Genomic DNA, 27,031 nt, shown 5'->3' with positions numbered 1-27,031 from the left:
TGAGAAGACCTTTCCATTTACAATTTTGTTTTCATTTTCTCTTGGAAATCCTCTGGATTTTGAAAAAAGGCAAGGCCCTCCAGAAGGCAGGTCTTAATGCTGCAAGTAGAAGACACAGCTCTCCAGAGCTCTTTTGGAAGACATTTCTGGTAGCAGATTAAAGAACTCAGGGAGTCTCCTCCACCTGCAGAAACAGACACCCTCACTTCCAAGAGGGCTCCTTGTTTAAAGCTTGAGGAGTACTGTGAAGAAAGACAAGCTTATGTCTAGAATAAACTTCCAAAATGAGATATCACTTAGAGCTTTTCCCTAGAAAGACAATCTTGAAAGCAAAAACTGATGCAAGACAAACAGTGTATCTGAAAGCTTGTCATTGACTTTCACTGTGAGCAAGAACAGCTTGTGACCTGATGACAACATTGCTCCAACAAGGGATTTGAGCCACTGTGTGCTGGTTGAATGAGAAGGCACAGCAGAGCTGAGTACAGAGTGAAAGCACAAACAATAGTCAACACTTGGACAGAAGAGCCCATTGCTGCATTCAGGACACAGGGAAAGAGGGGAAAAACAGCAGCAGGATGGAGCTCTGCAGAATCCAAGTAAACATAAACAGAAGCAATGAACCCTATTGTTCTATAAACAATTGTCTGCTTAAGGTCGTTGTCCTCGTCCCATCTCCAATGACCAGCCTGGCTCTGTCTGGACCAGAACAAGGCACGCTGTCAAGAAAGCTATGATAAGGCAGATTCTACTCTGGACAGAGTAAGCATCTCCTCAGCACCTGCCACAGAATCTTTCTACAGCAACCAGAAGGGAACACTTTGGTTAAAACTATGCCCCCAGGAGGACTACAGGTGACAGAGACGGAACTCACACTGAGTATTATCCGCCCTGACCGTTTCTTCTAAGGTTAAGCAGAAAGCAAGCTGCACTTCTCCTCATGGAAGTTTCCTGGTCTCCACCCATGTGAAAAATCTCTAGCGACCTCTCCCAGTTTCCAATGATCCAAGCTCCTGTAGCTAAGGAAATCGAAGCCAAAAATCAGTGCTACATTTTAGAAGGATCTAAAGAGGAAAAGGTTATTTCTTGCATTCAGGATCTCTTTGCCAAGTAAGGCTGAATTTACATCAAACCCTCCCTTTCGGTTCTTGAGATAGACACCGCCAGACTCAAACAAACGGGAACTGAAGTTGTACTTAAAATAGCAACATCCTGCTTTTAAGTTCTCCAAATTCAAAAACATCGAACTTCAGTAGTCAGCTTTACTGACTTCCACAACCTGTTATTCTCCACACACCACAGAACAACCACTATTCTATCAGTTTACTTAATCCCACTGACTCAGACAATATCAAAGGTGGCTGGCAAAACACCACGTGGAACACACCTGTGTTTACCTTCACAGGTACCAATTCAGACCTGAAAAAATTCAGAGAACTGAAGCAATGGTTTCTAAGAGACTGACAGTCCCTTTCCTTCCTGACAAGACATTTATGAGAAACCAACTGAGTCGTCTCCCTAATTCTGAAGCTAAATTAGTAGAGGACCACCCATAAACCTGCTGCAGTCCACACTGGATTGTCTGCAGAATTTTGTAGAATATTTGCATTTTAATACAGAGAGTTTTAAGCATACTGTGCAGGTAAAGTATATAGGAGAATTTCCCAAAAGCAGAAGCAGTAGTGCACTTGAAAGACAGATGAAAAAGAAGTAAAGATGAATTTGAAGGAAGAAGAGATGAAGAGATGAGGGAGTACTAGATATCTGAAAAGAAAACAAGAAGGGGTGAAGAGCATTTTTCCTGAGAAATAGCTGGGAAACAGAGGTGGATTTGTTTAAAAATAAAAACAACTTACAGCAGAAAAGAAGCATAGATAGATACACTTCTGTAAGTGATATGAAGAAGAAAAAAATGCCTGAGTGTCTGTCTGCTGAGTGACAGAATGGGGTGAAGAGTAAGAAAGGCACAGGAACAAATAAGATAGTTTCTTCACACTTGTGCAGAAAATTATGAAATATGTTGCAGAAGAAAAGATCTCTTACCACTGTAGAACTGGTACTGGCAACTTTGCACCATCAGACAGTAGTTTATCATGAACTAGGTGGCATCTTTGTAAGCCATTTATCTCAATTTGCCACAAACTAAAGTCAGATAATTGAGAGGTCAACTAATCAAGAGCACTATTTATAGGTGCTTCACATACAAAATCTGTAGTCTTTAAAATAAGCAGCATGCTCAATGCAAATCAAAGAGAGCAATTCTGAAATGCAGTATGATGTGACAGAATGAAAAGCATTTGAGTTGACCTCACTGATCAGAGTAAAGCCAACAAGAGTATTTCAACTCTATTTTTAAATACCGCTAAATACCTTATCAGTAGATAAAAGAGAATTAATAGTTTCTCAGAAAGAGACTTCCCAATTTTTTAAGAGATCATTCTTCAGAGAAGGGGGCAGCAAATAGCAGTGGACCAGGCAAATGAATATTATAACAATTGTAACAAGAGGAGGGAGCCACAGTAGCAGTAAGATTTCTCTGTGTCTCAGGCCTTAGAACGCTACAAAAAGCAGAAGTTTGTAAATTGCCAACCCAGTGCTGTCAACAAATGTCGGCAGCTTGTTTTTCCCTTGAATAAAAATAAAAACTGAAGAATAAAAAGTGTGTTGCATCATATAAAAAGAATGTTTAATATCATGAGGCCGTGTAAATAAATTTGCAGACATCTTTAGTATTCTTCTAGAACTGCAGTTCAAACTACCATTAAACCAGCAAATGAAGCTGCATGTATTTCTTGCTAGCAGGCGGCCTTCAAACTCCTTCAAATCTGAAAATGGGTGCTTTTTATTTTCCAAGTTAGTTGGATCCTTCCTAGAAATACTGGTGCTCAATATCAGAGCTTCAGAAATGTCAGTCGTCACAAACTGTTTGGTCACACAGTGAAGGCAAGGCTTCTCAACCTTAGCCTTGATTTGAGGGCTTTATTCTCTGCACCCATTTCACCCTCTCTTCTCTTTGCTCAGTCAACAAGAGGAACAAAGTTGCATTCTCTTGGGTTTGAGATTTCTTTTTTTACTGGTGGTTTAAGCAGAAAAGTCAGATATTTCAGGTATTCGAACACCACAGTTCTACAGTCTTGCCAAAACAGAGCATCCAGACTATTTCTGAGGAAACTAAGATGGTCTCGCCTAGACCGAAAGGTCCTGACATGATATTGTCATCACCAACTTTATGCAAAAATAAGGACACATTTATATGAATTAACTGATGAAAAAGACCAACATCCAGGTAATGAATCTTCATCCACAAAGCATTCAAATATTGTCTATAAATAAGCACAACCGCTCTTCTAAACCAATTTATTCATCCTTACATTTGGAAACATAAGGCCGGAAGTCAAACAACTTTTAAATATAAGCTCTGGATTTGATAGCAAAAGGCTGATTAAACCTGGTCATAATGAACCCCCAAATTAAAGGCGTATTTTCTTCTGGATGGACTTTGGAATTTCTTGTGTGTCCTTCTTACAGGGGGCAATAAATAACAGAGCATTAGCAGTTCAGGAAGAACCTGTGGAAACATCACAGAAAGAACTGCAGAAACAAAGAAGAAAACACACAGAAGAATTAGATTAAACTAAGCTGAGGTTTAACTACTAGCCAGTTTTACAACTGTCACAAAGACAGCAAATTTTCACTGCTGCACAAGCCTATCACAGAAAAAAAATCCATTCTGCCAAGTTACCAGAGTGTTAAAGATGTTTCTACCCAGTGGTGAGGATGAATCAGTAACCTCAGATAGAAGACATACTTGATTTAAACCTAAGATGAGAGTTTTCAATGAATGGCTTTACATTTGGCTCAGAAATGAAAAGTTCTGTACACGTACACTTATACTTTAATACTTTTGCTACCTTTAACGACGACATTTATTAATCTATGTGGAAAGACAGCGCTACATACGAAGAGATTCAGGCTGTCACTGGCAAGCAGATGCAGCATGGCATAGCAGCAGCAGTTGCACAGACCACTGAGAACTCCTTCTCCCCCCCCTCCCCGCCCCAAATAAAATCACAACCTGATGTGAGTTTTGTGTTTGTTTTGAGATCTCATTATTGATAACAAGCACCAACGCATTGCTTTGTGAATTAACAAACAGCTTCCTGGAAACCACAAACAGAGGACACAAAGCGATGTGGGGATTTTTGTTCATTTTGGTGTTTTTTAAAAAACGGCAGGTCACATATATCTACTTAACTACGAATTATTCATGGGGCACAAACCACTTAGTTTTTACTTACAAGTAGTGTGACCACTGAAAGCTAATTAAATATTGAGAGACCAAGCTGGGCCTTGACTTGTAACATATGCAACCAATCTGTATTGATATTTTTGAAAAGGTAGTGTGGCATTAGTTCCCTGGAGGGTTGCACAGCAATACTGATTTTGTTCTTCATGTATAGACTTACATTGGTTTTCGTGTGAGCTGTTTTCAGTCATCAGAAGTGATTTTGCTGCAAAGTACAAAAGAACGACTAGAGAAAGAAAGGGAAACTTTTTGATTTTCCATGATATTTCTAGTGAAGTTCAAAGGCACTGTTCAAAAAGCATCTCATTGCACTGACATTATAGACAGAGGTTAGAGATATTTTCCTCATATAACTGTTTAGTTTCTATACTGTATTATCTTTGTTGCTAGAGAATTGTTTCAACACAGATAAAATTGCTGATCAACAACTCAAGATAAATCTTCATCCTAGAACAGGAAGAAATTCTCAGAGACACCCACACTGGAATACCAACTGCTGTAAGAATGAGAACAAAGACATCTTTCCCTCTCCATCCTTCACCATCCTTGGCACTCCTTTCTCTAAGTCAAAGTTATAATCAGAAGAAAACAGAGCTGGGGCATCCCAACAGTCATCTTGCCATAGAGCTTTTAAGTGGATGTGTCCATTTGTATTCTCAAGGTTTGGTTTCTACTGATGGTCCTCAATGATCAATAATAGGAAGGGGGGGAAAAAAAACCCTCTATTTGCTAATACAATCCATGACTACTGAACTGCAGCATTACACATTTTCCTCACATATAGAGGTTTAAAGCTTTTATTTTGTCTCCTCTGTGTGAAGCAGACTGTCACCAATTGCTTTTAACATTAGCTGAATTACAGAATCGTGATACTCACCCCCTCTCTCATTCCCCTCCCCCTAATATATTCTTTCATTATTCCTCAGCATACAGAACGCAGATATGCCCTATAGCTACTTCCCGCATTTGCACCTAGGGAAAACATCCATTCTTTGGTCTAGGATTTTGTATTCTGTGATTTAAAAAACCATAAAGACAAGAACCATACGAAAATTCATCATTGTTTTTGATGAGTTTTCTCTGTAACAGCAGTATCAGAGAAAACCAACAGATACCATCTTTGTGGCTGTTTCCCTCCCCCGATCCCATCAGGGCAAACCTGCTTTCAGCACTTCAGTGACCTCTAACATTTCAGACCTGAGAGTTCAGCTGTTCATTTCACACGAGCAATCTCTCCTTTTCCTCCTCCCAAAGCGTGCCTCCCTTCCCTTCAAGTGGGAAGAAGTCAACACATTATCTACAAGGTCAATGCTGATCTGCAATATGAATTCTGGCACACTGCTTGTAGAGCGTTTACCAGTAGCATTCAGAAAACCCTCTAACATCTAGTGAATAATCATTACAAAAGAAGCAATGTGAATGACGTTAAAGATGAGCATAAATTGTAAGATGTGCATTAATTATACATATTGTGCTAGTAGCAGTTCAAACATCGGAATAAAGCTGCTTATCAGAAAAAAAAAAAAAAAGCATTTTTATTACAACATACATTTCCTTACACCTGGGCAGAAAAAGATGCCTTTTCTAGTTGTCCTACTCTAATTTTCTACATGCAAATCTTTGATTAGCACAAAGACCAACAAGAATTTAACTGTTTTAAGAAACTGTATCAACTTAAGTATCCTCTTCTTTATCATACTTCCTGATCTAAAAGCAACAGTTAATATTAAACAGTAACAATAAAGGAAATGCTGAGCAAAGAGCTACTGGAAAGGGGCAAACAGAAGAGATACCAACATACAGATAAGGTTGTACAATTAAATTACTTCCATAATCTTTTATATATACACATATAAATATTTATTTCTTGATTTCAGACCCTCCCTTGATCTATTCAGAAGGCAGTTCTTATCTCTTACAACAAAAACATTATTATCTTGATTTCTAGGAAAAAAGTTGTGCCAGCTATTTTTGTATGAAATTTCCAATAGGTTACTTAAAATATTTTATCACAGTTTCTGAAAACTCCAGTTGAACTCAAACAGTGATGATATTCACAGACTGTATAAAGATTGTGCTATACTAAACAACTGGAAATCTGTTTCTGAACAGCTCTAATGCAACTGCCTTATTGTCAGGGAAGAACTTACCAACAATATAAAAAAATAAAATAAAATGAGTAATAGCACACACAAGAAAGAGAATAAACACTTTTCACAGGTTGGCAAAGATTTTTACACAACACTTCCTATATAAAGTCAGTTTACAGCTGCTTAAGACCTTATTTAAAAAAAAACTCCAAGTGAAAGTACTCCATGCTAATCATCTTCCTTATGGTGAAAGTTTCAGCTGAAATTGTTCAACTCTTTTCAAGGATAACATTAATGAATGGCACAAGCCATTCCTATTCAAAAATTTCTTTGGAGCCTCTCAGCAAAGCAACTGTAAGTCTCCACCACTTTGGAGAGGGAACTTAAAATTTGTCAAAGAGTAATCCAGAGCCACAAACATACTTACTGTCTTCTATGTGAAATTTATAAAATTCTGCTAAGCTCAAGCCTCAAAAAATGCTTCATTTCATGCAGGACTGTAGAGTTGTTAGAGTTGACCAGCCAAACTCCCTAGGCTTTCCGTGGCGGCGTGTGTTCTCCAGCCCACACCACAAGCCACCAGACCGTGGGAAGCAGCTCTGGGGGTGCAGCTCTTGCCGGATGGAGGCCAGGGTGGCCCCACTGGCAGGAAATGTGCTCACAGTGCTCCCTCTATCGATGCTGAGATAGGAGGGAGGGAGAAAGAGGAAGTGGCTTATCTGAAATGAGGAGAGGGAAGTAAAGAGATGAAAGATAAAGAGGTGAGAGTCTATGAAGGAAGCAGGACAGAGAACTGGAAGGCAAGGGATAGAGGAGAATTTGGATAGGCACAAAAGGGAATTAGGAAAGGGGAAAAACAGGAGAAGGGGTTGCACCTAGTGCAGAACAATCAGACTCTCAAACAGATTAATTATTTCTATCATGTTACTTCTTGCTGTAATATTCCTTTGTTGTCTACAAACTAGCAATGGTATTTCATAGCAAAGCATTTTTCTCAGTCACTAATGTCAGTCCACCCAGTCTGCCAGTATTAATAGTGTAACTGTTTCAAAGAGCACAAGACTCTCTCTGGATCCAAAGTCTATGGTGATATAACTATGGTGATAATAAATGGGGTCAATCTGATCTGATACAAAGCAAACCAACTTAGCTTCTCTTCCCCTATCCCAGTTGTAAATTTTTAAGTGTCATGGAAAATATTCAGAAAAGCAATTCTACCAGAAAAAAACCCAAAATATTAAAGCTACAAAGTGACTCAATGACAAGTTTGGTGATGAAGGTGTTTATCTGTAACCTGGCATTAAGATAGGCACTATGATAAAGGCTTCAGCTACCTAGCCTCTTAGCTATATTATTATATAGGACCCCTACTTCATTTAATGCATACGACTGACTGTGCTCTGAAGATAAATAAGGACTGTCTAGTAGAAGAAAGGACCTTCCTTCATCTGCTGCAGAAATTGGAAGGCATATGTATCAACTGACACAAGAAGCCGCACAATGCCAGTGGCTTTGTGATGATGGCAGTTAAACACAGCTTCCAAGCATCACACTCCATCCTTGCTCTTTCCAAATTTGATAAGAGGTGCTTTTCAAACCAGGTTTTCCATAAGTGTGTGCCATATATTCCTCCTACTTTGTTTTCTCGACCTCCAGTTACAAGACAGCAGCCTGGTACGTGAATCCCTTGTAAATGAGATAAAGTAGTTCTCCAGCGATACGCAATCCTAAGCATTCTTGGGGGGGGGGGGGGGGGAATACACCCACAAAACACTACCTCTTCTAGTCTCAGATATCATAAGTAGGGACTCAACATTTCCCACTGCACTGACAATTACCTTTAAGGTCTTTGCCGTAGTTCCCAAAACATGAAATGGGGATATCGCCATTATTTCACTAAACTCTCCCAACAAGTCTGTTCTGAACAAATTCAATTACTCTAAGATACCCCAACTAAAATGTCACAGAAGAGTCCATTAAGCATCAATAAATCTGTATTTCTTACAAGGTTTGGGATAGGGGCTGTAAAAAAGCTTGGGGGCCACGCATCAAACGTGTGTGTGTGTGTGTGTGTGTGTGTGTGTAGAGAGAGAAAGTCTATATGGTATATACTATATATTCTTTTTCTCTCCATATATATAGAGTGTATATATAGGTACGTACACACATACATACACAAAGACACAGGCTTGGATTTTATAATAATACATAGCCACACAGGAAAACATAAGCCCCATATTCAAACCATTTAAGTGATTTAAAAATAAAAGACTGGGTATCTTAACAGTGTACTACATATAAAAAATTCACCTATAATTTTCTGCATCTAAAACATCTTCCAAAAATGCTGACAATGTTAAAAATGTTTTTAATAAAACTCTATTTTCTTCTAGTATTTCCTAGAAATATTTCACTTTCATACAAGTTCTCATATCTTTACTTCCTCATGTAATTTTTCCATTTGTTTTTAAACTACAAGAATCACTTAATCTTTAGATAAGAACAGGAATGAAAACATACCCAACTCCCCACCACTCCCATTTTGCAAAGGAAAGTCAGACTGAATTACAGTGAGTTAAGAAAGTCAGTATCCAAATGAGCTTTAAAGAAGCCAGATGTATATGATCATGGCCAGTTCAGGGGAGGAATAAAGGGGGGAGGGGGGAGAGAACAGGTCCTTCACTACTAAGCTACAGTATTCAAAAAGCTTTCTAGAGCTGTAACGGTAGAAGTTACTTCACTGTACTTTTATCTCTTTCCTTAACCTTTGTACAGCAAAGCCAAAAAAAGGCCAATATTTGGGCTACAGACGAAGCAAAAAGCAGACAGTCTTACTGTAGCACAATAAAAAGTTAGGGAGAAGACAAAAAACATGCACTGAGAGAGGGTAAGAAAACAAAGAAAATGAAAAAATATGACTTCTTGTGACATGTCTTGCTTAAGACAGATTTTGCTCCATTCACTGGGTAAAAACTTCACCCCTCATTATAGTGGCATGTCTAAAATCTTATCCGTTGGTACAGAAGACACAAGTTCAGAGAGAGCAGTGTTACCGAGGAAGTGAGCTTACCCTAACACAGTCTTCCAAAATGCACCCGATTAAACGTGGCGGTCTGGGATGCTGGCCTACTGTCAACCAGCATCTGAGGTCACTCCGATCGATGCAGCTGCATACAGCTGAGCGCAATTCAGCCTGAACTGGAGGACTAACTGAAAGTCGATGGGGGAAAGCTAGCACTTAATCTTGTAACATGCAGGTACCACAGTTATGCACAGCTCTGTTTGGACCCCTCAAACTAATCTGTCAAAGAACAATGGGGTCCTTTTTTCCCTGATAGGTTCCTAACATCACTGTATTACAACAAGTAAAAAATTGTGTAAAATGTCTGCCCATATAATCCAGCACATTTAGTCGTTTTGGCGATACTGCTCTCAGGTTCCCCCACAGCAATTCTGCTACCGTGAGCAAAACGGGCACCCGGGAGTCTACGGAGAGCCAAACGCCCGTATTTCGGAGCGCCGCTCGCCACTTCACTCAGGCGAGCAGCCCCCGGCGGAGGCCGCTCGGCGGGTACGCGCCAGGCTGCCTACCAACACGGTACGGTTTCTTTTGTTCCCTCGACTCATTCCCTCCGTCATTTTCAGCCGGGCACGGCGCTGGGCAGAGGGAGCAGCGAGCCAGCCCCGCCGCGGCGATGCCCAGGGGCGCATCGCTCAGCCAGCCCACGCCTGGCACCGCTGCTGCTGCCGCCGCCGTCGCCTCGGCTCCTCACCCCGCATAATGGGACAATTCACCCTCCCGCTGCCCAAGCCGGCCCAGCGCTGTCTCCTCCCTCGCCGCACAGGTAGCGGGCGCTGCCCGGGCCGGGCAAGCAGGGGCAGCCCCGGGGCGAAGCCCGCGGGAGCCACTTCAAGGGCGGGCGGGAGGCGGCTGCCCAACGCAACTGCCCTCGCGCAACGGTTCTAACGGCCGCCCGCGCCGGCCCCTGGCGGCGGGGCGCGGCGGCGCCCGCAGCCTCGCGTGGGGCCCTCCAGCCCTCCCCGCGCTGCCCCGGGGCGTGCGTCCCCCTCTCTGCGCCCGAACCATCCCGGCCCCCTGCCACAGCCGTGCTGCCCGCGCTGGATCTGCCTGGCGGAGATGCCAGTCGGCCGGTTCAACGGAGGGCTTGAAAACGCCTCAGCCCTGCTCGGGATCCCCCCTCACCCCGAGCGGCACCCGGCCCTCGCCCCACGGCAGCAAACCCCGACCTCGCCGCCTGTCACACGAAAACCGCTATCAGAGGCGCCGGGGGAGCGGAGGAAGAAGTTAAAAGGCAAGAGACGAGTGAGGTGGCGGGCAGCTCCCTCCCCGCCGCCACCGGCCCTCCGGCGAGGCGGGGGCACGCACTCCGCCCGCCAGGCGAGAGACCCCCAGCGCCGCCAACTCGCAGCCAACAGTTCAAACTCACCCATTTATGTCGAGCTGGGCTTCGCCCGGCGGCGGAAACAGGCTGAAAGTTTGCAGCAGCTGACCACGGTGAAGGGGGGAGAGACAGTCCGAGCCGCCGCCGCCGCCGCGGCTGGAAGGAGCAGAGGCTGCCGATAGGGATGGTCCCCCTCCCTGCTCGCCTGCCGCTGCCTCCTCCTGCGGCTGTCGCGCTCAATACACGCGGCAGGCCGGCTGCATTTTGCTTCCTACTAGCAACGCTTCAGCTTCCCTCGACATATATATTTAATTAAAAAAAAAAAGAAAAGAAAAAGAAATCAGGCGAGAGAAAGAGCTCAGCCTTCAGCTCCTGCCAGCCACCTGGGTCCCCGCTGCCGGGCAGATACGAAGCGCGGCCGAGGCCGGGTGCCGAGCGGCGCGGATGGGCGCCGTGCTCCGCTGGCCGCTGCGCGCCGCAGGGCGAGGAGGGTGCGAGCAGCGCCGGGCTCTCCCCGCCCCGGGCGGCGGCGGCGGCGGCGGCGGCGGCGGCGGCGGCGGCTGCTGCTGCTGCTGCTGCCGCCGGAGCGAGCGGCGCGGCGCGGCTCGGCGCTGCGGGAAGTGTCGCGAGACTGCGCCAGAGCCGCGGCGCCGCCTCGGGCCGCCGGGAGCGGCGGCGGGAGGGCGGGGAGGAAGGAAGCGGCGCGACGGCCCCCCGCGGGGGCAGGAGGAGGGAGCGGCGGCGCCTGCACCGCGCCGGGACTAGGGTCTCTCCCTTCCTGCTCGGGAAGAGCCGCCGAGCTCGGGGAGAGGGCTGCCTCGTGCCCGGCCGGTGGTGGCGGTAGCTCCAACGGCTGCCGCCCGCTCAGGGGGGCGCGGGAGCCGTTACCTGCCGGCAGGCGGCCCCGCCCCCACGGGAGTTGTGGAGACACAAGGGGGGAAGTAGCGCCGCAGGCGCCACTTCCCCCCGAGAATAAAAGGTTTAAAAAAAAAGGGATGATCTTTTTTAAAAAGCCAAAAAACAGTTATACATTGTTCTTTTCAGCTATGAGGCAGACGTGAAAGGCCTGTTACAATAAAACGGAATGAAGCAGTGGGCTATTCCTGCAAATCAGTTAACATTTCTGGGCTGAAAGGCACCTAATGGGGCCTTGCAGCTTTCCTCACCCGTGAGCAGTTCTTTGCCACAAAGATCTTTGGGGGGAGAAAAATACAATAGTAGCAGCAGAGGGGAAGAGCACATTAAAAAACACACAATCAACTACAAAAGATAACATGTAGGTAAAGCAGCTTTAATATTAATGAAAGGTTAAGCAAAAGAGCCTGTTCTAACCTTAGCTTGCTAAGTTGAATATGAAGAGAAAAAGTAGTGTTAAGATTTTCTCCCCCCGGAAGTACAAGAGAGGTCATTTTGAAAAAGATTGTTGGAGGTCAGGAATTAAAGCAAGAGTGGAAACCTTTTCAAGGGGCATCTGGATACTTGGCTATCAAAATCCACTTTCCCCCCCCCCCCCTTAATTGTAACAGTAGTGGAGAACTGTTTAAGAGAGAAAATTAGAGGAGTAACTATGAGTGCCTCAAGTCAAGAATTTGTCTGTAAATATTTTTATTAATATCAAATAGGGATTTTTTCCCATTTTTTTGAGAAGACCAGCTACAGCTATGAAAACTTGTTTTAAATTTTTTAAAAAGTTTAAAAGATTAGAATTAGAAAAGACCAAACACTTCAGTAAAAGAAAGCCTTCAGAGATAAATTTCATTTAAGTTTGTTAGAGATATCTATAAAAGGAAAATGAATTCAACTATCACAAGGAACATAACAGAGATATAGGCTGGATGTAGACAGCCTCCAATTCAGGGTTTCACTGAAAAGTAAAAGACAAACCAACTCAGTATCGTTTTCAGGAGCACTAGGGCACTAAATTACAGTCTGCGGAAAGTTCCATAGAGGGGGTAGAGGAGGGAAGAAGAGGAGATTCAAAATAATAATAATCTTCATACACACATAGAGCATCTTGTAGTTAGCCACATTCAGTGATTCATACGCACCTCGACAGAACAGTGCTGGTTGCCATCATCCACAACTACTCAGTATGGAAGGACCTTCAGCCTACATAACCTGACAATTTTACAGCATTAACTCTAGGAAATTAGCAGAATGAGTAGAAGCAGCTTTTATTTGACAATTTCAGCTAGTACCTCTTATAATGCTTACCTCAATCACAACCAAATAACACGCCAAACTAAGAACTGATGCAACCAGGATAGACAAATGAAGACAGTTCTATTGTTGTCATGCTAATTTTGTATGAAGTTTGGCTTCCCAGTGCTCTGGCTGTGTGGTTTAAGGTGGAATAATTGGTATAACTGAAAAATTAAGCTTGGTGCATTCCAATAGCACTGCTTCTACAAGAACAGTTCAGGGCCAGTAGTAGGAAGGAAGAGTAACAAACTTGGCTAACTTAAATTGAGTCAGTTTTCTAACTGCATCTTACAGTGTAGAGGAGAAAGCCAGTATGATGGCTATCTCAACCAGATTGCCAGGGCCAAAATACGTATTATACATATATATATTTACGTGTATACACATGCCTCCTTCTGCTGTAGAACCATATGGCAATTTAAGTTCAGCTTTGAGGAAGCAATCACTGAAAATTAATGTATGGTAAATACATGAAAATTAGTTTGCTGACTTTCCCACAAGAAAAGCAGTAATATAAAGGCTGTCCTGAAAAATTAAGAAAAACCTGACTATTATAAACTTTCTTTTCCTGCTGTCATAGTATCTTTAAGTCTTAGCCTCCTGTTGTTCCCAGGCCAAAAGAATTTGGTGTAGGCTTTATAGGAATACAAGGTCAGTGCTACACAATATGAGCATCCTTCAGGTGGAACTTCAAAGAAACACTGCAACATACATGAATCATTTTGGTACCTCACCCTTTTGATAGAAAGGAGTTGAATGGATACACTGCTGAGATTGGGAGGGCAGTCAAAAAATAAATCATTGCATATTAACAAACTGCTCAGAGAAGCTGAACAGGTGTTTGAAAAGTGGTATTGATGAAAATTAGAAACTTATCTAAATTGATAGGCACTTCAGAACACTATCGGCCATATGCCCTTTTGAAGACTATATTCTACTGGTTGGGAAGCATTATCATCATCTCCCCAAGCATTATGTAAAATTTTTTCCCAAGGGACAAAAGAAACTTCCTTCCTTCGCAAGCCACTCTACACAACAGAACATTTATCACAGATGGAGTTTTGCCTTACTAATCTGTTTCTTCAAGGAGAGTAACCACATTAGAATAGGAAAGTTATGAAAGAACTAAGTGATCCATGTACATTGAAGACCAGTACCGACTTGGACTCTGGCAAGTTTAAGTGAATAGTATAGTAGAGTTAACTTTTTTTTTTTTTTTAAATTAAACATGTGAAGTAAATTCTAGCTTCAGCTCATTCCCATTCCACTCTGTTAGGGAATCGTAGTATTAAAAACCAACATGGTTATTTTTACCTATCATAGTGTATTCACTAACACAACTCTTAAAAATGCATACCAGTTTATTGAATATGTAAGAACAGCCAAGTAAGTGTGCACCTGTCCCCATACGATTTCCTGGGGAAGAATCAGTTTGACAGACACACTGAGGGTTTTGAATGCCATGGATGAGGAGATGGGAACATCTGCCTTCAGAGTTGTTGTGTTTTGTTTTTTTAAACAATATCTATTTTGTGCTAGTATCTAAGGCAACCCACATTTTAAGTCTTTGAAAAGGGAGGTTCTTTTTAGCTAAAAAGGTGCCTCTGGAAAGCAGATCTAAGTTTTAACCTCAGAAAGAAGCAACAGATGGAGTTCTAGAAACAAGGTATGTATAAACATTTCAATGACTACGCAGAATGAGCAAAATACTATGAAATCAAATGTTAATACGGTACTGAACCAAATCACTAAAGGTATTTAAAAATATAGGTAAAAAATTGTTAAAACATTTGTCGTCTGTAGAAAGATGATTTACATCAGTTTTATAGAAACTGTTATACATATAAGCATACCTAAATCGTAGTATATACTTACGAACATAAGACTTCTAGATACAGAATAACATTTTCAAAAGCATCTTTGAGGAATCAGAAGACTACAGACTTAAAATCCTCTTGCATTTAAACTCCATCTTCCATAGTTTAAAAATGTTCTTTCTTATCCCCACTTAGGAGAAAAAAACCACATTAAAGGTTTCTGATCATAGTGTGCGCGCATATGTATATACATACATGTACATAAACACACTTAGATGGTCCTTATGGTGGGGGAAACTAGTATAAAGTAAGGTCAACCTTAATGTACTTTTTAGAAATGGACATTAGGCCACAGCCTCATTCAACTGGGGGGGAAAAAGTCCTGCTATTTTTAAAGGAAAACAATGAAGCTTTTTTTATTCCATGAAGAGCATACTCAAACAGCAACTGTTTCCACCCTGCCTCCTTCCCTGAAGGATAAAGACATAAGAGAAGCCAGTCACACAGCAGAAGCCATCTACTACATTATTTACAGAAAATGAAATATTAAAAAGACAACATGAGATTTAGACAACTTTGACAAAATTCAGAGCAATGAACAGGGAACAGAAGAAAGCCCTACTGAAGTGGAAGGCAGCAAAGATAAATCACATGGCTAAATAACCGCTCAGAAACCCCCCAACAAGAAAAACACACCAGACCAGGAGCAGGTGTTATGACAATGTTTTTCTCAGATTTTTAACATTGAAAATTTATGCTTACGAAACATGAAACAGAACAGTTAGACATTCATCACCGTCCTTAAAACATGTAACTCCTTGGCAAACTTTAAGTACGCTTTCAAAGTTCTTGAAATGGCTTTTATATTTGTTATTTTTCTCCCCTCTCTGTAAGGAGGCTGAAGAACCTCGTATCTTCAAATCCTGCAGCAATGGAATGAAGTTTATCAAGGGCCAGAGATTCGTGCAGAAACATCCATTTTTTCAGATTCTTTGCGGTGCAAGTCTGAAGTCTTTCTTTGAGAGAGTTCTCCCACAGAGAACTTTGCAGATGGTGGTTCAGATGCTTAAAGAAAGGCAAAAACATATTTCTAAGGAGTATCGGAAAAGTTTCCTTCAGAAAGCAGAAAAGTTCAAGATCTCCCTCTAATTGCAGTCTAAGGTGAAAATTCAAAAATCAAGTCCCCACAGCTTAATCTTTGCTATAATCTTTAATCATCTTCTCCAAGTAACTCTCACTATCCAAGACATGGCAAAAAATGACTTTCCAATGAATAAAAAGCAAATTGTGAAGACTCTGCCTTTTGTAATACCACACAAATGTAGTACTGATCCTTTTTAGCAACTAAGTTTGTACAAAGAAAACTCAGCATTTCATCCTCAGGCCCTAGAAGAGAAGACAGCAAGTAAAATGATATCACAACTGGCTGTCAACTGAATTTACTCCCACCCTCTGCCATCAGTTACCTGAGTTGAGATAGATGTCCTATCTTGAGACTTGGATAGTTAAATCCACCAGGTAAGGTGATTTAAATTTTGCAAGTCGTTATTAGAAGTAAAGGCAGACTTGTATATAGCTCAGAATGTGTTGCTTCTTACTAGCCCCACAATTTTGTTAACCTTGTGAATTCAATCATTACAGAGTTTAGATTTATAAAATGAGGATTCTAACCAACCAATATAGAAATTAAACTGCTCAGCAATGTAAACGCTAATACCACAATAACTTACTATCTTAGACACTTACAAGGAGGTCTCTCATCATTTTAAACCACTGCATTTTGCAATAAAAAACAATTTCACATGAGAATGACTGAGAATATGACAAAGAGAATTTAGCAGTCATTTTAAGTCAATCAAAAGAAAGTACATTTATAGATAAGTATGAAAGAAGAAAGTTAACTAGCTTTTAGACTATCACAGGCTTAACTTGTACTTCCAATGCAAATGTGGTGCCAGGCTTTACCAATAAGAGATGCCCTTTTCCTTCCAAGGCTGAGGACTATTCACATATTTGAAGTGGTTATTTTAACAACTGTTCTCTATCCACGCTTCCATTAGAAACAATACAACATTCAGAATGTTAAAGGTGTTTTTTTTTCTTCCCCCCCCCCCGAGGGCTTTTTCTACAATGCAGTCGCCATACAGAAAGGCATCAAATTGCTCAAGCAAACTGACCTTTCTTATAGTTAACACTAATTTTCCTTATCTCATCTATGCCTTGACAACCCAATCAGTTGCTTCAATATATTATTCTCAACCAAACATTCTGTACCAGCGCAACAGATGCTACTTTTCTGTGTTGAAAGGAAAAAGAGCTAATTATTTCTGTATGAGTATACAGATGGAACAGTATCTAATCCAAAAAGAGATACCTGCATAGCACTCAAGCCACTTTAAGTTTCACACCAGGTAACAATATCCTGTAGACAGTTAGGTTGCCTGTAGCACCTAATAATTACAAAATTTAATTTCTGTATGATAAGGTAGGAAGTTTTGTCATGGCAGAATCCTGAATTAGTGAAGCAAAGTCACTGATAAAGACTGCAATTTGAGCAAATGGTACCATCTTAAATAAATGCTAAAGCAATTGAAATTTCAGTGACTACATTTCATTATATGACACATCTTTGGACTGGGGATGTGTGAGGAGAAATTTGTGAACATACCAAAAATACCTTATGTTTGTAATATGCTGCTCTCTGTTGTAGAAATAAAAGTTAGAGATACCTACTCATACACAGGTAGAACTAGCAAAGCACGAAATCAGTCAGGAGTCATTCACACTTCTAAACCTGGACTTTATAAATGGGAAGCAGTAAGTTGATTCTGAGTGTGCCCGTGTTACTTTCAAATGTTATCAAAACTGCCCTGTCAGAAGTTTTTTCATGTATCCACTTCTCCCCATTTGCTCAACAACAAATTCTCTTTCAGGCTTTGATAAGAACGCTGCAGGAATTTTACAGAAACAGTAACATCCTTTTGAATAAGACAATGTAGCTTCAGTCATTTGTCCTACTTCATATACATTTCACTTATGTGTTTTACAGTGCTTTATCACATTCAGGAGCAGTGTGAATAGCTTGCTAGCTTGAGGTTAAACCTGGCCCCAATCTGCAGGGGTACACTGCAGCACTCCCCTGCCAGTGGGCTGCTCCACATTTGCTATGTATTGGCTCACCTAGCCTTCCAATTTAGCTGTTTCAATTCCTTACTTCCATCTCCCGGTTCATCTACACCGGATGATTTAGTTGTCATCACTGACAGCATAGTGTATAAAATATTTCTTATCTACAGAAAGTTAGCTGCTTCTATTTGGCCAGGGAATTGCTTTCCTTCAGCTTCCCATTTGCCTGTATGCATGTCAAAAAAGTTATTGAAAAAGTAGTTAAAATTAAAAATTCTGTTCTAAAACTGGGGTTTTAGAAACTTAAACCATCTGGTCTTATTTCTGAATGATTGCATCAAATGTGGCACATCTGCCTCCTTGTCTCCTATGAACACTGAGCCGTACGGCCCCATGAACTGAAGGTTGTGACACTGTAAGTGTGCTGAACCCTACTTACAGACTTTCAATAAGTAGTCTCTTTACTGAAGGTACTGTGGAAAAAACATTTTAAAAGTATGTAAAAATCATATCCTTACTTTCTACCCCAAAACAGATTCCCTTTTCTTTTTTCTCTGAACATACCTCTATCCAATATTAGGATTCTGATCTATTATCCATAATAGGAACTAACCTGCATTCTATATGGCTAACAGTATCTTGGAAAGATGCATTAAACTGCACATGTTGTGGATATGGTGAACAACTTTTTTCTTAAAACAAATGAGAACATCTTCTCTGGAAACTACACATTATGTATCTTTAATTTACCTGGAATAAAAAGTCTGAACAAATCTTTACATACACACAACCCTACCATATACTATATATTAAGGCAAAAGCTATAAATAGGAAATAAACACAATATTATTTATAGCCGATAAAATACGTCGGCCTATTTGAGTTTTGCATACAGCATAACAATATTGCGGTACAGTAAACTTCAGAGATTTACTGGGATTTTAAACAAAAAGTTACAAGCTATCTGCATTTAAAGCAGTGTCAATTATATAAACAGCTTTGTTAGAAGTCATGCTTATAAAAACATGTTTTTGTTTTTTCTTGTACTTAAATACTTCAGGCTCCATCTTCAGAATCCATGAAATAAAGTAGCAAAAAGATTAGAGAACATGTAGCTTGGTCAAGAATGTCATACACCGAAAAGTGTAATGAGACAGTATTTCTGAATGCAGACCAACTAATCCTCTAACAAACCCAAGCATGCTTTCAGTGCAGTTATAAACTACTGCTAGAGTACATTACATACCTGCCCATTACCATATATTTTAATCAAATGCTGAAAATTGTCTCAACATTCTAACAATTTACAAATGTATATATACACATCAAAACCCAAGTTTAATATTAAACTAAAATGAAGTAATACAAAATACTGTTTTACGGAAATGACTGAACAGAGATGTAAAATCTATTGCACAACCTAAAAGGTCATTACTTGGAAAATCCTGAGCTAATGTGCTATTACCAAACAATTCAGGCACTTTTTTTTTTTTCCTTTTTTTATTACATGAGCAATAAACTTTCAACATATAAACCTCTGCGTATAACAACTCAAGTTCCATCTGTAACATCATGCTCAGAGGAAAAGTATTCAATAAATAAGACTCCCTTCAGTGATTTCTTTGCTTGAGACTGGTATGCAAAAAGAAACTAAAGGTACATACTACAATGTTTCAATCGAATACTGCAATTTAAAAGCAATTATTAAAACTGTAAAAAAGTTCTGCAGCATTCCACTACTGAAAAATAAAGTTATTTTTATCAAGAAAGTTACACTGTTAATTCATTCATCCTATTTTAATTCTTGACAAAGTTGTCAAAAATGAACAGATGCTCCCTTTGCCGAGTTGCACGTTTCAACTTCAGGATCACAGCTCAGTTCAGGTTTCTGTTGCAATATTTAAGTGTCTCTACAGAGAAGAAAAACAATTGTTACATCAAGCTGTAAAAGTGAAAGAAAGCCTCCCAGCTTTCATATAATGTATCACAATAATACAGTAAGTAACTACAAGACTAGTGCTCTACAATTACAGAATGAAATAGAACTGTAAAGACTGTACCTTAAAGGATGCATACGCATAGTTATTTTAAAAGGGTGAAATATATCATATTGGTGTTCTGACAAATTTAATTACTAGGCAAAAAAGGGAAATGCTGGAATCTCAAGAACAGTTTTGTTTTTAAAGAATTAGCCAACCAGCAAGCAGTATGCAGTAAGAAAATGACTCTCACACTTGTCCTTCAAGAAATATTTTACTTCAATTCAATGGCATTCAGTTTCTTCACAGGTCACAAAAAAAAAATCAATATTCAGCTCTTATTATGCTTCTCTATGATTCAAACCATAATCTCCAGTAGCCAGATTTTATTAACACTGTTTTAATAAATTCTACACAAGAACTTTATCACTCAATTATAGGACAGTATTGGAAATTCAGGGAAAAGTCACTACCACAAAATTGCAGTGGTTCTATGCCTTTTACAACTTTGTAAGTTTTGGGAAAAAAATCCTTCTGCATCTGTTTTCCCCTAATTTCAGTTCCACCTTAGCCTTCAGAGATCATAATTCTCAGGGTCCACCTAAATGTAAAAGGTTTTTTCTGTTTGTTTTTGTTTAGTTTCCAGTCAGTGTTTAAAAAAAAAAAACACAGTTTTTGGAAAACAGTTCTTGGAGCCTGTGCTTCTGTGCTCTAATAGCAGAACTCTAACTACAAATGCATAACGGACACAGAGCTACAAAACTAACAAGACCCTGCATAGGTACAGAGGACTGGAAGGGGCTTTGCTGGCCATGTAATCCAATTCCCTGATGTCAAGAGAGTATACTTTGATCGTACTGTGATCAGTTCTAGTGAAAGATTCAGAATGTTGTAACTACCAATCCTCATGAAAGCTGTAAATTTTTCTTTGGTTCAGAAGTTCTTCTGCAGTTCTCCAACATTATCAGTCTATATACACTGCCATCCAAAAGGTATTACAACACAGATGTGCCTAATTATTTCAGCTTCAGCTTGAGCTTATTGTAAACCATTTTACACAGATATTTTGTATTGCAGGATGCTTTATTCAGAAGAGCATTCTAGTGTGTAATTTAAAGCATGTGATGAACTTAAGGTAACATACAGAAGAGAAATAAGTACATAAACTTAGTCCTCAAACATTTTCCAAAAAAAACCCCACCTAACTTAAAGTGTAATCCTAAGAGGATACAACATTTTTAAACGCAGAGGGTCAGTATCCCTTTCTCATCAATGGGAAATCAGATCAACTGCGCTCCAGAAGAGATTACTGAAACAGAGGCATTGAAGATTCTCCGAGCCCACCTTTGATTTTCAACTATCCACAGTTTCTGTCAGTAAGTCTGACGGATAAACATGGAGGAAATGAGTGCAGAATCAAATTTGCCTGTAAAGTGCAAAGATCTGGTATTCCAAAAAATCCCATCTAAGTTATTCCATGTAGATTTAGCAACTGAAGTGGATCATGTGAATATTCACATTTTATACAAGGGCTTAGTGAAAAATTAATTAACACAACTCACCTTTTCTTTCCTCAAAAATCCATCTCTGAATTTATTAGTGGTAAATCCCCTTACACCAACAGAACGTAACCGCTGGTACTTAGCCTGAATATATAAACCCTTCTGTACTAAGCCTGATTTATAATGGGTTTGCAAATGGCCATCTGTAAAGTTGCTCTGTAGGGGTGGGGGAAGGGAGGAAAAAAAATGCACAAAATGAAGGCACCAAAACTCAATAGTTTATATTTAGTTATATACATATGCAAAACTTACAGTACTGAACAACAGTAGTCTTCATTTGTAAGTGCAAAGTTCCTTCCATTATTTCCAACTTAATGTTCCTCAGACCACCATGTAGCCTGTGGATCAAACTGCAGTATTGTACTTACTGTACAAAACAACCAAATTTTTTTTTCCCCATAGAAAAATCAAAAATGTTAAGAGCTTTTACAGTACATGTACTAACTATAACAGGAAAACAGAGTTTAAGACAATACCTCACTATTGCTAATAACTTCAGTGATGCCAGGCCCACAGCGGGCACACATATTGAATATAAAAAAGTTATATTAAATAGAAGTCAGTATAACAATCTTTTCTACATTTTTAAGGACTGAACATACATTCATCGCTCTATGCTTTCATTAACTCCAGACTGGGATACTGTAAACTAACCTAACGTGGGACCAGGAGCGAAGGCCACAGAGATGATAAAACTTGTGGGCGAATGACATTATAAATGCACAGACCCAACAATATAGCAAGATCAACACTGATAACAGCAATTAAAATCATAAAAAAAGGTTTACATTTATAAGCACTCAGACCTCCAGCACAATAAGTGATAAAAAGTTTTTAAAAAGTAAGGAAAACCTAGTTTTTCATCATTTCTCATAATTTTCCAATACTACAGTTATAAGTTTTTAAACTTGGTCCTGACAGAAACCATTGCTTGTATACACTTTAAATAGAAAAGTTCAAGTGGCTTTCAAATTAAAAAAAAGACAGGAAGCATCTTAACCATGTAAAAATTGTTATCTTTTATAAATAGCTTTAAAGGGCAGGAGAGAACAAAACATACCACAGAAATAACCTGTCTTGAGACATGCCCAGTTACTTCAGCAAAATCAGTCTCCCTTTGACAAAGTAAGGATCACTTCAAGAAAATCACATGCCCTGAAGTTGCAATAAATTTGGTACCAATTTTTCCACTGTGCAGCTTGTGAGTAGCTATGGAAGAACTGTAAAGGACAGAGGCTCCTTTATGCAAATACAGTTTGCTATTTCACAAATCACTTCACCCATCTACAACATAGGACATAACTGAGAAGGTGACCCCATCAGTTCCCAGGGTGACTCTTACAGTGCTTCTAGGGCAGAGGACATTTGCAGAAGGCTACCAAATGCTATCTTCTTTTCAGTAAACTATTAGTCCTGGCACAATGCAATTAAGCACAGGTAAATTCCTTACATAGATATATTCCTACCATAGGGAAAATGGAAGGACATTTTTAAGGCTATACTAAGCCCCTGAACACAGCTAAGATTATAAGTTCCCATCCCTTTCATAGCTGCTGTGGTTCTCTGCCCTGACATAGGTGGCTAGAAAGGAGGCATTAGTGCTCTGTCACTGCATTTGTACAAGTAGTAAAGGAGCAGACTGAATAAGAAAGGGGAAGAAGTTAGAAGATACTGGAAGAAAGATTACACATAGCTTTTAACTTTCAGCTCAAACATCGACATGTTCCATAAGCAAGGTGGGAGGAAATAAAAGAGGTATTATTAACACAGACCAGAGTCAACTGTAGATAAAAGTGAGCGGATTAAACATTTGGTATGCAGGCTCTGCCATCACACACACCTTAGATTACTTCATTTTGCTCTAAACTATGTAAAAACATCATTAACTTCCACTCTAAAACATGAAACAGTTTATGCTTAAGTGACATCTACTTTTACATTGAGTAAGATCCTATCTTACAAATAATGTGAATAAGAATGCCTATGAACCAATTGCCTCGGGTTCTGAAATAGATCTATGAGTAAATATGCTCCATTAATACGCTAAACCTCATAAAACCAGTGAATGAAGCTTAGAATTAAAGGCTACGATGTATGCATCCAGTTAAAGGTTACCTTAGTGATTCATTGTGAGAAGTCATTACAAAAGAGACCTTTTAAATTTTATAAGATTTCTCCAGTTCTTTCACAGAGCTGCTGCTCTAAAATACCTTATTTTTTTGCAAAAAGTTTAATACATCGTAAGACCATATGATTTAAAAATACTCTAAAGAAACTCCCTTTTTTTGCTTATTAAATTAGAACTCCCTCATTTTATATATCAGGAAGAAGGGATTTTTTTGATGTTTTTCAAATCAACCACAAAAGTCTTTCAAGTACAGAAAACAGTCAAATCATCTTCCTAAACAGGTTTTAGCTACAGCACAGGCAGGAAACACCCTCTATGTGATGCAAGTGGAAAAAAAGCTGATGAAATTAAGTCAGATCAGCACTACTTTTCTCACAGCAATAATAATAAATGTGCTTTACGCGTAAGTAAGCTGCAACATTAGCACGTAAGCTATTTTATCTACAAGTATTAAAGCACCATGGGACACAGCAATATTCAGGTTTCACACATACATGCAATATTAGCTTAAGCACACATTTTCATGCTTCCACTAACTCCAGCAGAATTTTAGGCTGATGTAAATGAAGCCAGTTTTCCATTTTCTTTACATTACATTAATTGGCAAGAGCCCCCCACAGCTGATACGGCAAGCAGTACTAGAGAGCCATCCATCCTACCCTATAGGCTGACAATACAGAGGGGATACTGATAAGAGGCCATGAGGTCAGCCTGACATAGTGATACTTTAACACGTAAAAACACGTTTTAAACTTGTTAACTTCAGCCTGGATTTCTTTCTTTTTTTTTCTTTTTTTCTTTTTTTCCTTAAAAAAAAAAAAAAAAAAAAAACCAGTACCATGAAATTAGCCCTCTTTGCTTAGCTATCCAGCAGATTAACTGGCAAAGCATACCTCCCATTTTGGGGAAGCCCAAAAGCCTCTTTATCTCACGGTGCTCTTGTGTTTAGTCTGACAGGAAAAAACAGTCTATTCAAATTCATCTAAAATGCCAGTTACCTAACTTAACCATCAAAAAAAGCTTTACTTCACCATCTACAAAACAGGACAGATTGCTACCTATTCTACACATTACTTTACTCCTGAAAACAGACCTGTAAAAATACACCAAATCAAAGAAAAATAATATTCAGGGGTTTCACTGAAACATTTTATAATAGATTAAAAATGATTTCTGATGGTTCATGAAAAAGGTAGTTTACAGTGAACTCCTTTCTTTCATCTGTATGGATGTAATACTGGACAGTTCAGCTCAATCCACTGCCAGCCCTCTTACCTACGAAAAGCTAAGCCTCCCATCACTTCATTGGGAATTCAGCTTTGATGCCACTATTTTCATGGCATTTAAGACAGTTTGAAGCGTCTCCTGCTGCTGAAATCAACATGATTAAATCACAGGTTTATATAACATATACATCTGATAAAAGTCGATCTGTACCTTAAAGTGTCTCCTAATGGGTCCTGTATTTTCAAGATGTCCTCTAATTCGTCTGTGAGGGAAAATATCATTTGTTTTTGAAGAATAGTAAGAATTCTAAGGGGGGGAAAAAACAGCAGTTACTAGCTTGCTACTGCTGAATTATTTAAAACAGACAAGTTTTCAGGTTACACAAACTCACATTGCAATTCTTTGCATCTCTCAGCATGCCTGGCAGGGTTTAAAGGCACCAGAATATCAGCAGCACATGGCCTGGGGTTCAAGCTGGCTGAAGTGATGGCAGATGCCACAGAAGCCAAAGATGGCACAAACCATCATACTAAAATATCATCCTCTTGGGCTGTTACCTGCTCAGATCTCTTGGACTAAGGTACTCCACCCCTATCCCCCCAGAATAGATGCTGCAATCTGCATGCAGCAAGTATAGTAGGTAGGCTGTTAGAGCAGTCATCCCTTCAGTCAGGAATAAAAGCAACGTGGTTAGTACCCTGGAGACTCCTGCTTAGTACACAGTCATCATAGGTTAGTGTATTTTTGAGCAGATGCATGCATTATTACTACATAAACCACGTGAGCAACCAGACAGCAAATGCGTAATATCATGAGCCACATTACATTAGTCCTTAGAAGATCCTACTTTTAACTCTTTGTATTATAGGAGAGTACTTCGGAAAAGACTTGCCTGCCACAGAAACATACATCATTTCAGAAACAGGTGGCACAGATAAGTGGTATCAAAATTGTTTAATGTTGACACACTGAACAGCTGCAGTCAAACAGCCATGGTTGCATGAAATAGAGCACTCCCTCCAGCCGTTGCTCTACCTATGTATTTTTACCCTTTTTCAACTCTTCCCATGACAGCTGATGTATATTTTAATATATATAGCTTAAATTATCATATTTTTCCATTTCTCATACTATATATAGCCTAATATAAACATTTACAGAGACATTACATACTGCCATATAAAGTCATCTACTACAGAGAGCTGAATTGCCAATGAACTTTTAGCAATCAAATCCAATTATTTTTCATGTTCCATTTAGAAGTATTCTTAATAATCATAAAAAAAGTGTTCCATATTCTTGAAATGTTTTTTCAAAAGTAATTGAGAGCTTCAAATGAATTTTGAGAAAAGCTTAAGAAGGGAACTCTCTATACAATATTTCATATATACTAACACATAACAATCACCACAAATGCAGACTTTGCAGTTTAAAGAACTTCTGTTCTCTAACAAAATACCAAGTCATTACAACAACAGAAACGTTTCAGGACATGTTCTGTTTAATTACAATAAAAGGAAAGAGTATTGCTATTGAAAAAGACCTCATTCACTTAAAAAAATAAAAAAAACACAGCAATAATTCTACTCCAGTATCTTCAGATTTAAAGACATTTTGGTTTAAATTGAACCTTTCCCACATAGGCTCTTGGGGGAATGTTTTTGTTTCACTCTCAAGAAAAAGCAGAGAACCCCAAGATGGTTTCTAATACTCAGTAATCTGGAGAGGGTGGAGGTGGGTGGTGACTGACTAACTGTGCAGAAAAGCGTTATAACCCAAGTTAACTTATAATTGAAATTAAAAAAAATTTTTTTTTTGAGAAGAATATACTACCTACAAGTCAACCAACAATTTATTTAGCTTTTGAAAATGCCTTGACAAGAGGGGACTCAGCACAGAACAAAAAGGAGGACAAAGAAGTTCATGAAATGAGACTAAGGTAGTCAAGATGGCTTTTCTTAGAAAAAGACAGGGAAAAGGAAACATACAGAGCACGCCAGGAACTTCCCAGCTTCCTTCTCATAAGAATATGAAGACACTCGATGAAATCAATTTAACTTTCTCCATACAATACATAATTAAATCAAGAAATTCACTGTTAAGAGTACACTCATCCTTAAAGGTGAGAATTCAGCAAGACTCAATGAGAAACCATTCAAAAAGATTTCCCATTATAGTTAGTGGTAATAAT

The 27,031-nt window shown here is 39.6% G+C and overlaps 2 protein-coding genes across 9 annotated transcripts in view; both read right to left on the bottom strand.

Annotated features, from left to right (window-relative positions):
* The window catches only part of SH3KBP1 (SH3 domain containing kinase binding protein 1), a 235,112-nt gene extending 223,663 nt beyond the window's left edge, over positions 1–11,449 (bottom strand). For all 4 annotated transcript variants that reach the window (XM_026120727.2, XM_064499178.1, XM_064499185.1 and 1 more), the window contains exon 1: positions 10,845–11,449. In XM_026120727.2, the coding sequence (XP_025976512.2) occupies positions 10,845–10,848 (4 nt within the window). In that variant the 5' untranslated portion in view covers positions 10,849–11,449. The remainder of the gene's footprint in view (positions 1–10,844) is intronic.
* A 4,075-nt stretch (positions 11,450–15,524) lies between these two features.
* The window catches only part of BCLAF3 (BCLAF1 and THRAP3 family member 3), a 34,149-nt gene continuing 22,642 nt past the window's right edge, over positions 15,525–27,031 (bottom strand). For 2 of the 5 annotated variants that reach the window (XM_064499099.1, XM_026120700.2), the window contains exons 10-12: positions 25,051–25,146; positions 21,486–21,641; positions 15,525–19,854 (exon numbers count right to left, since the gene is read on the bottom strand). In XM_064499099.1, the coding sequence (XP_064355169.1) occupies positions 19,825–19,854; positions 21,486–21,641; positions 25,051–25,146 (282 nt within the window). In that variant the 3' untranslated portion in view covers positions 15,525–19,824. The remainder of the gene's footprint in view (positions 19,855–21,485; positions 21,642–25,050; positions 25,147–27,031) is intronic. The other 3 variants (XM_064499111.1, XM_064499117.1, XM_064499124.1) reach the window with 3 other exon arrangements.

This window comes from Dromaius novaehollandiae, chromosome 1, assembly GCF_036370855.1.
Source record: "Dromaius novaehollandiae isolate bDroNov1 chromosome 1, bDroNov1.hap1, whole genome shotgun sequence".
Lineage (NCBI taxonomy): Eukaryota > Metazoa > Chordata > Aves > Casuariiformes > Dromaiidae > Dromaius > Dromaius novaehollandiae.
Note: the sequence above shows the minus strand (reverse complement) of the source record. Positions and strands in the feature narration are given on the sequence as shown.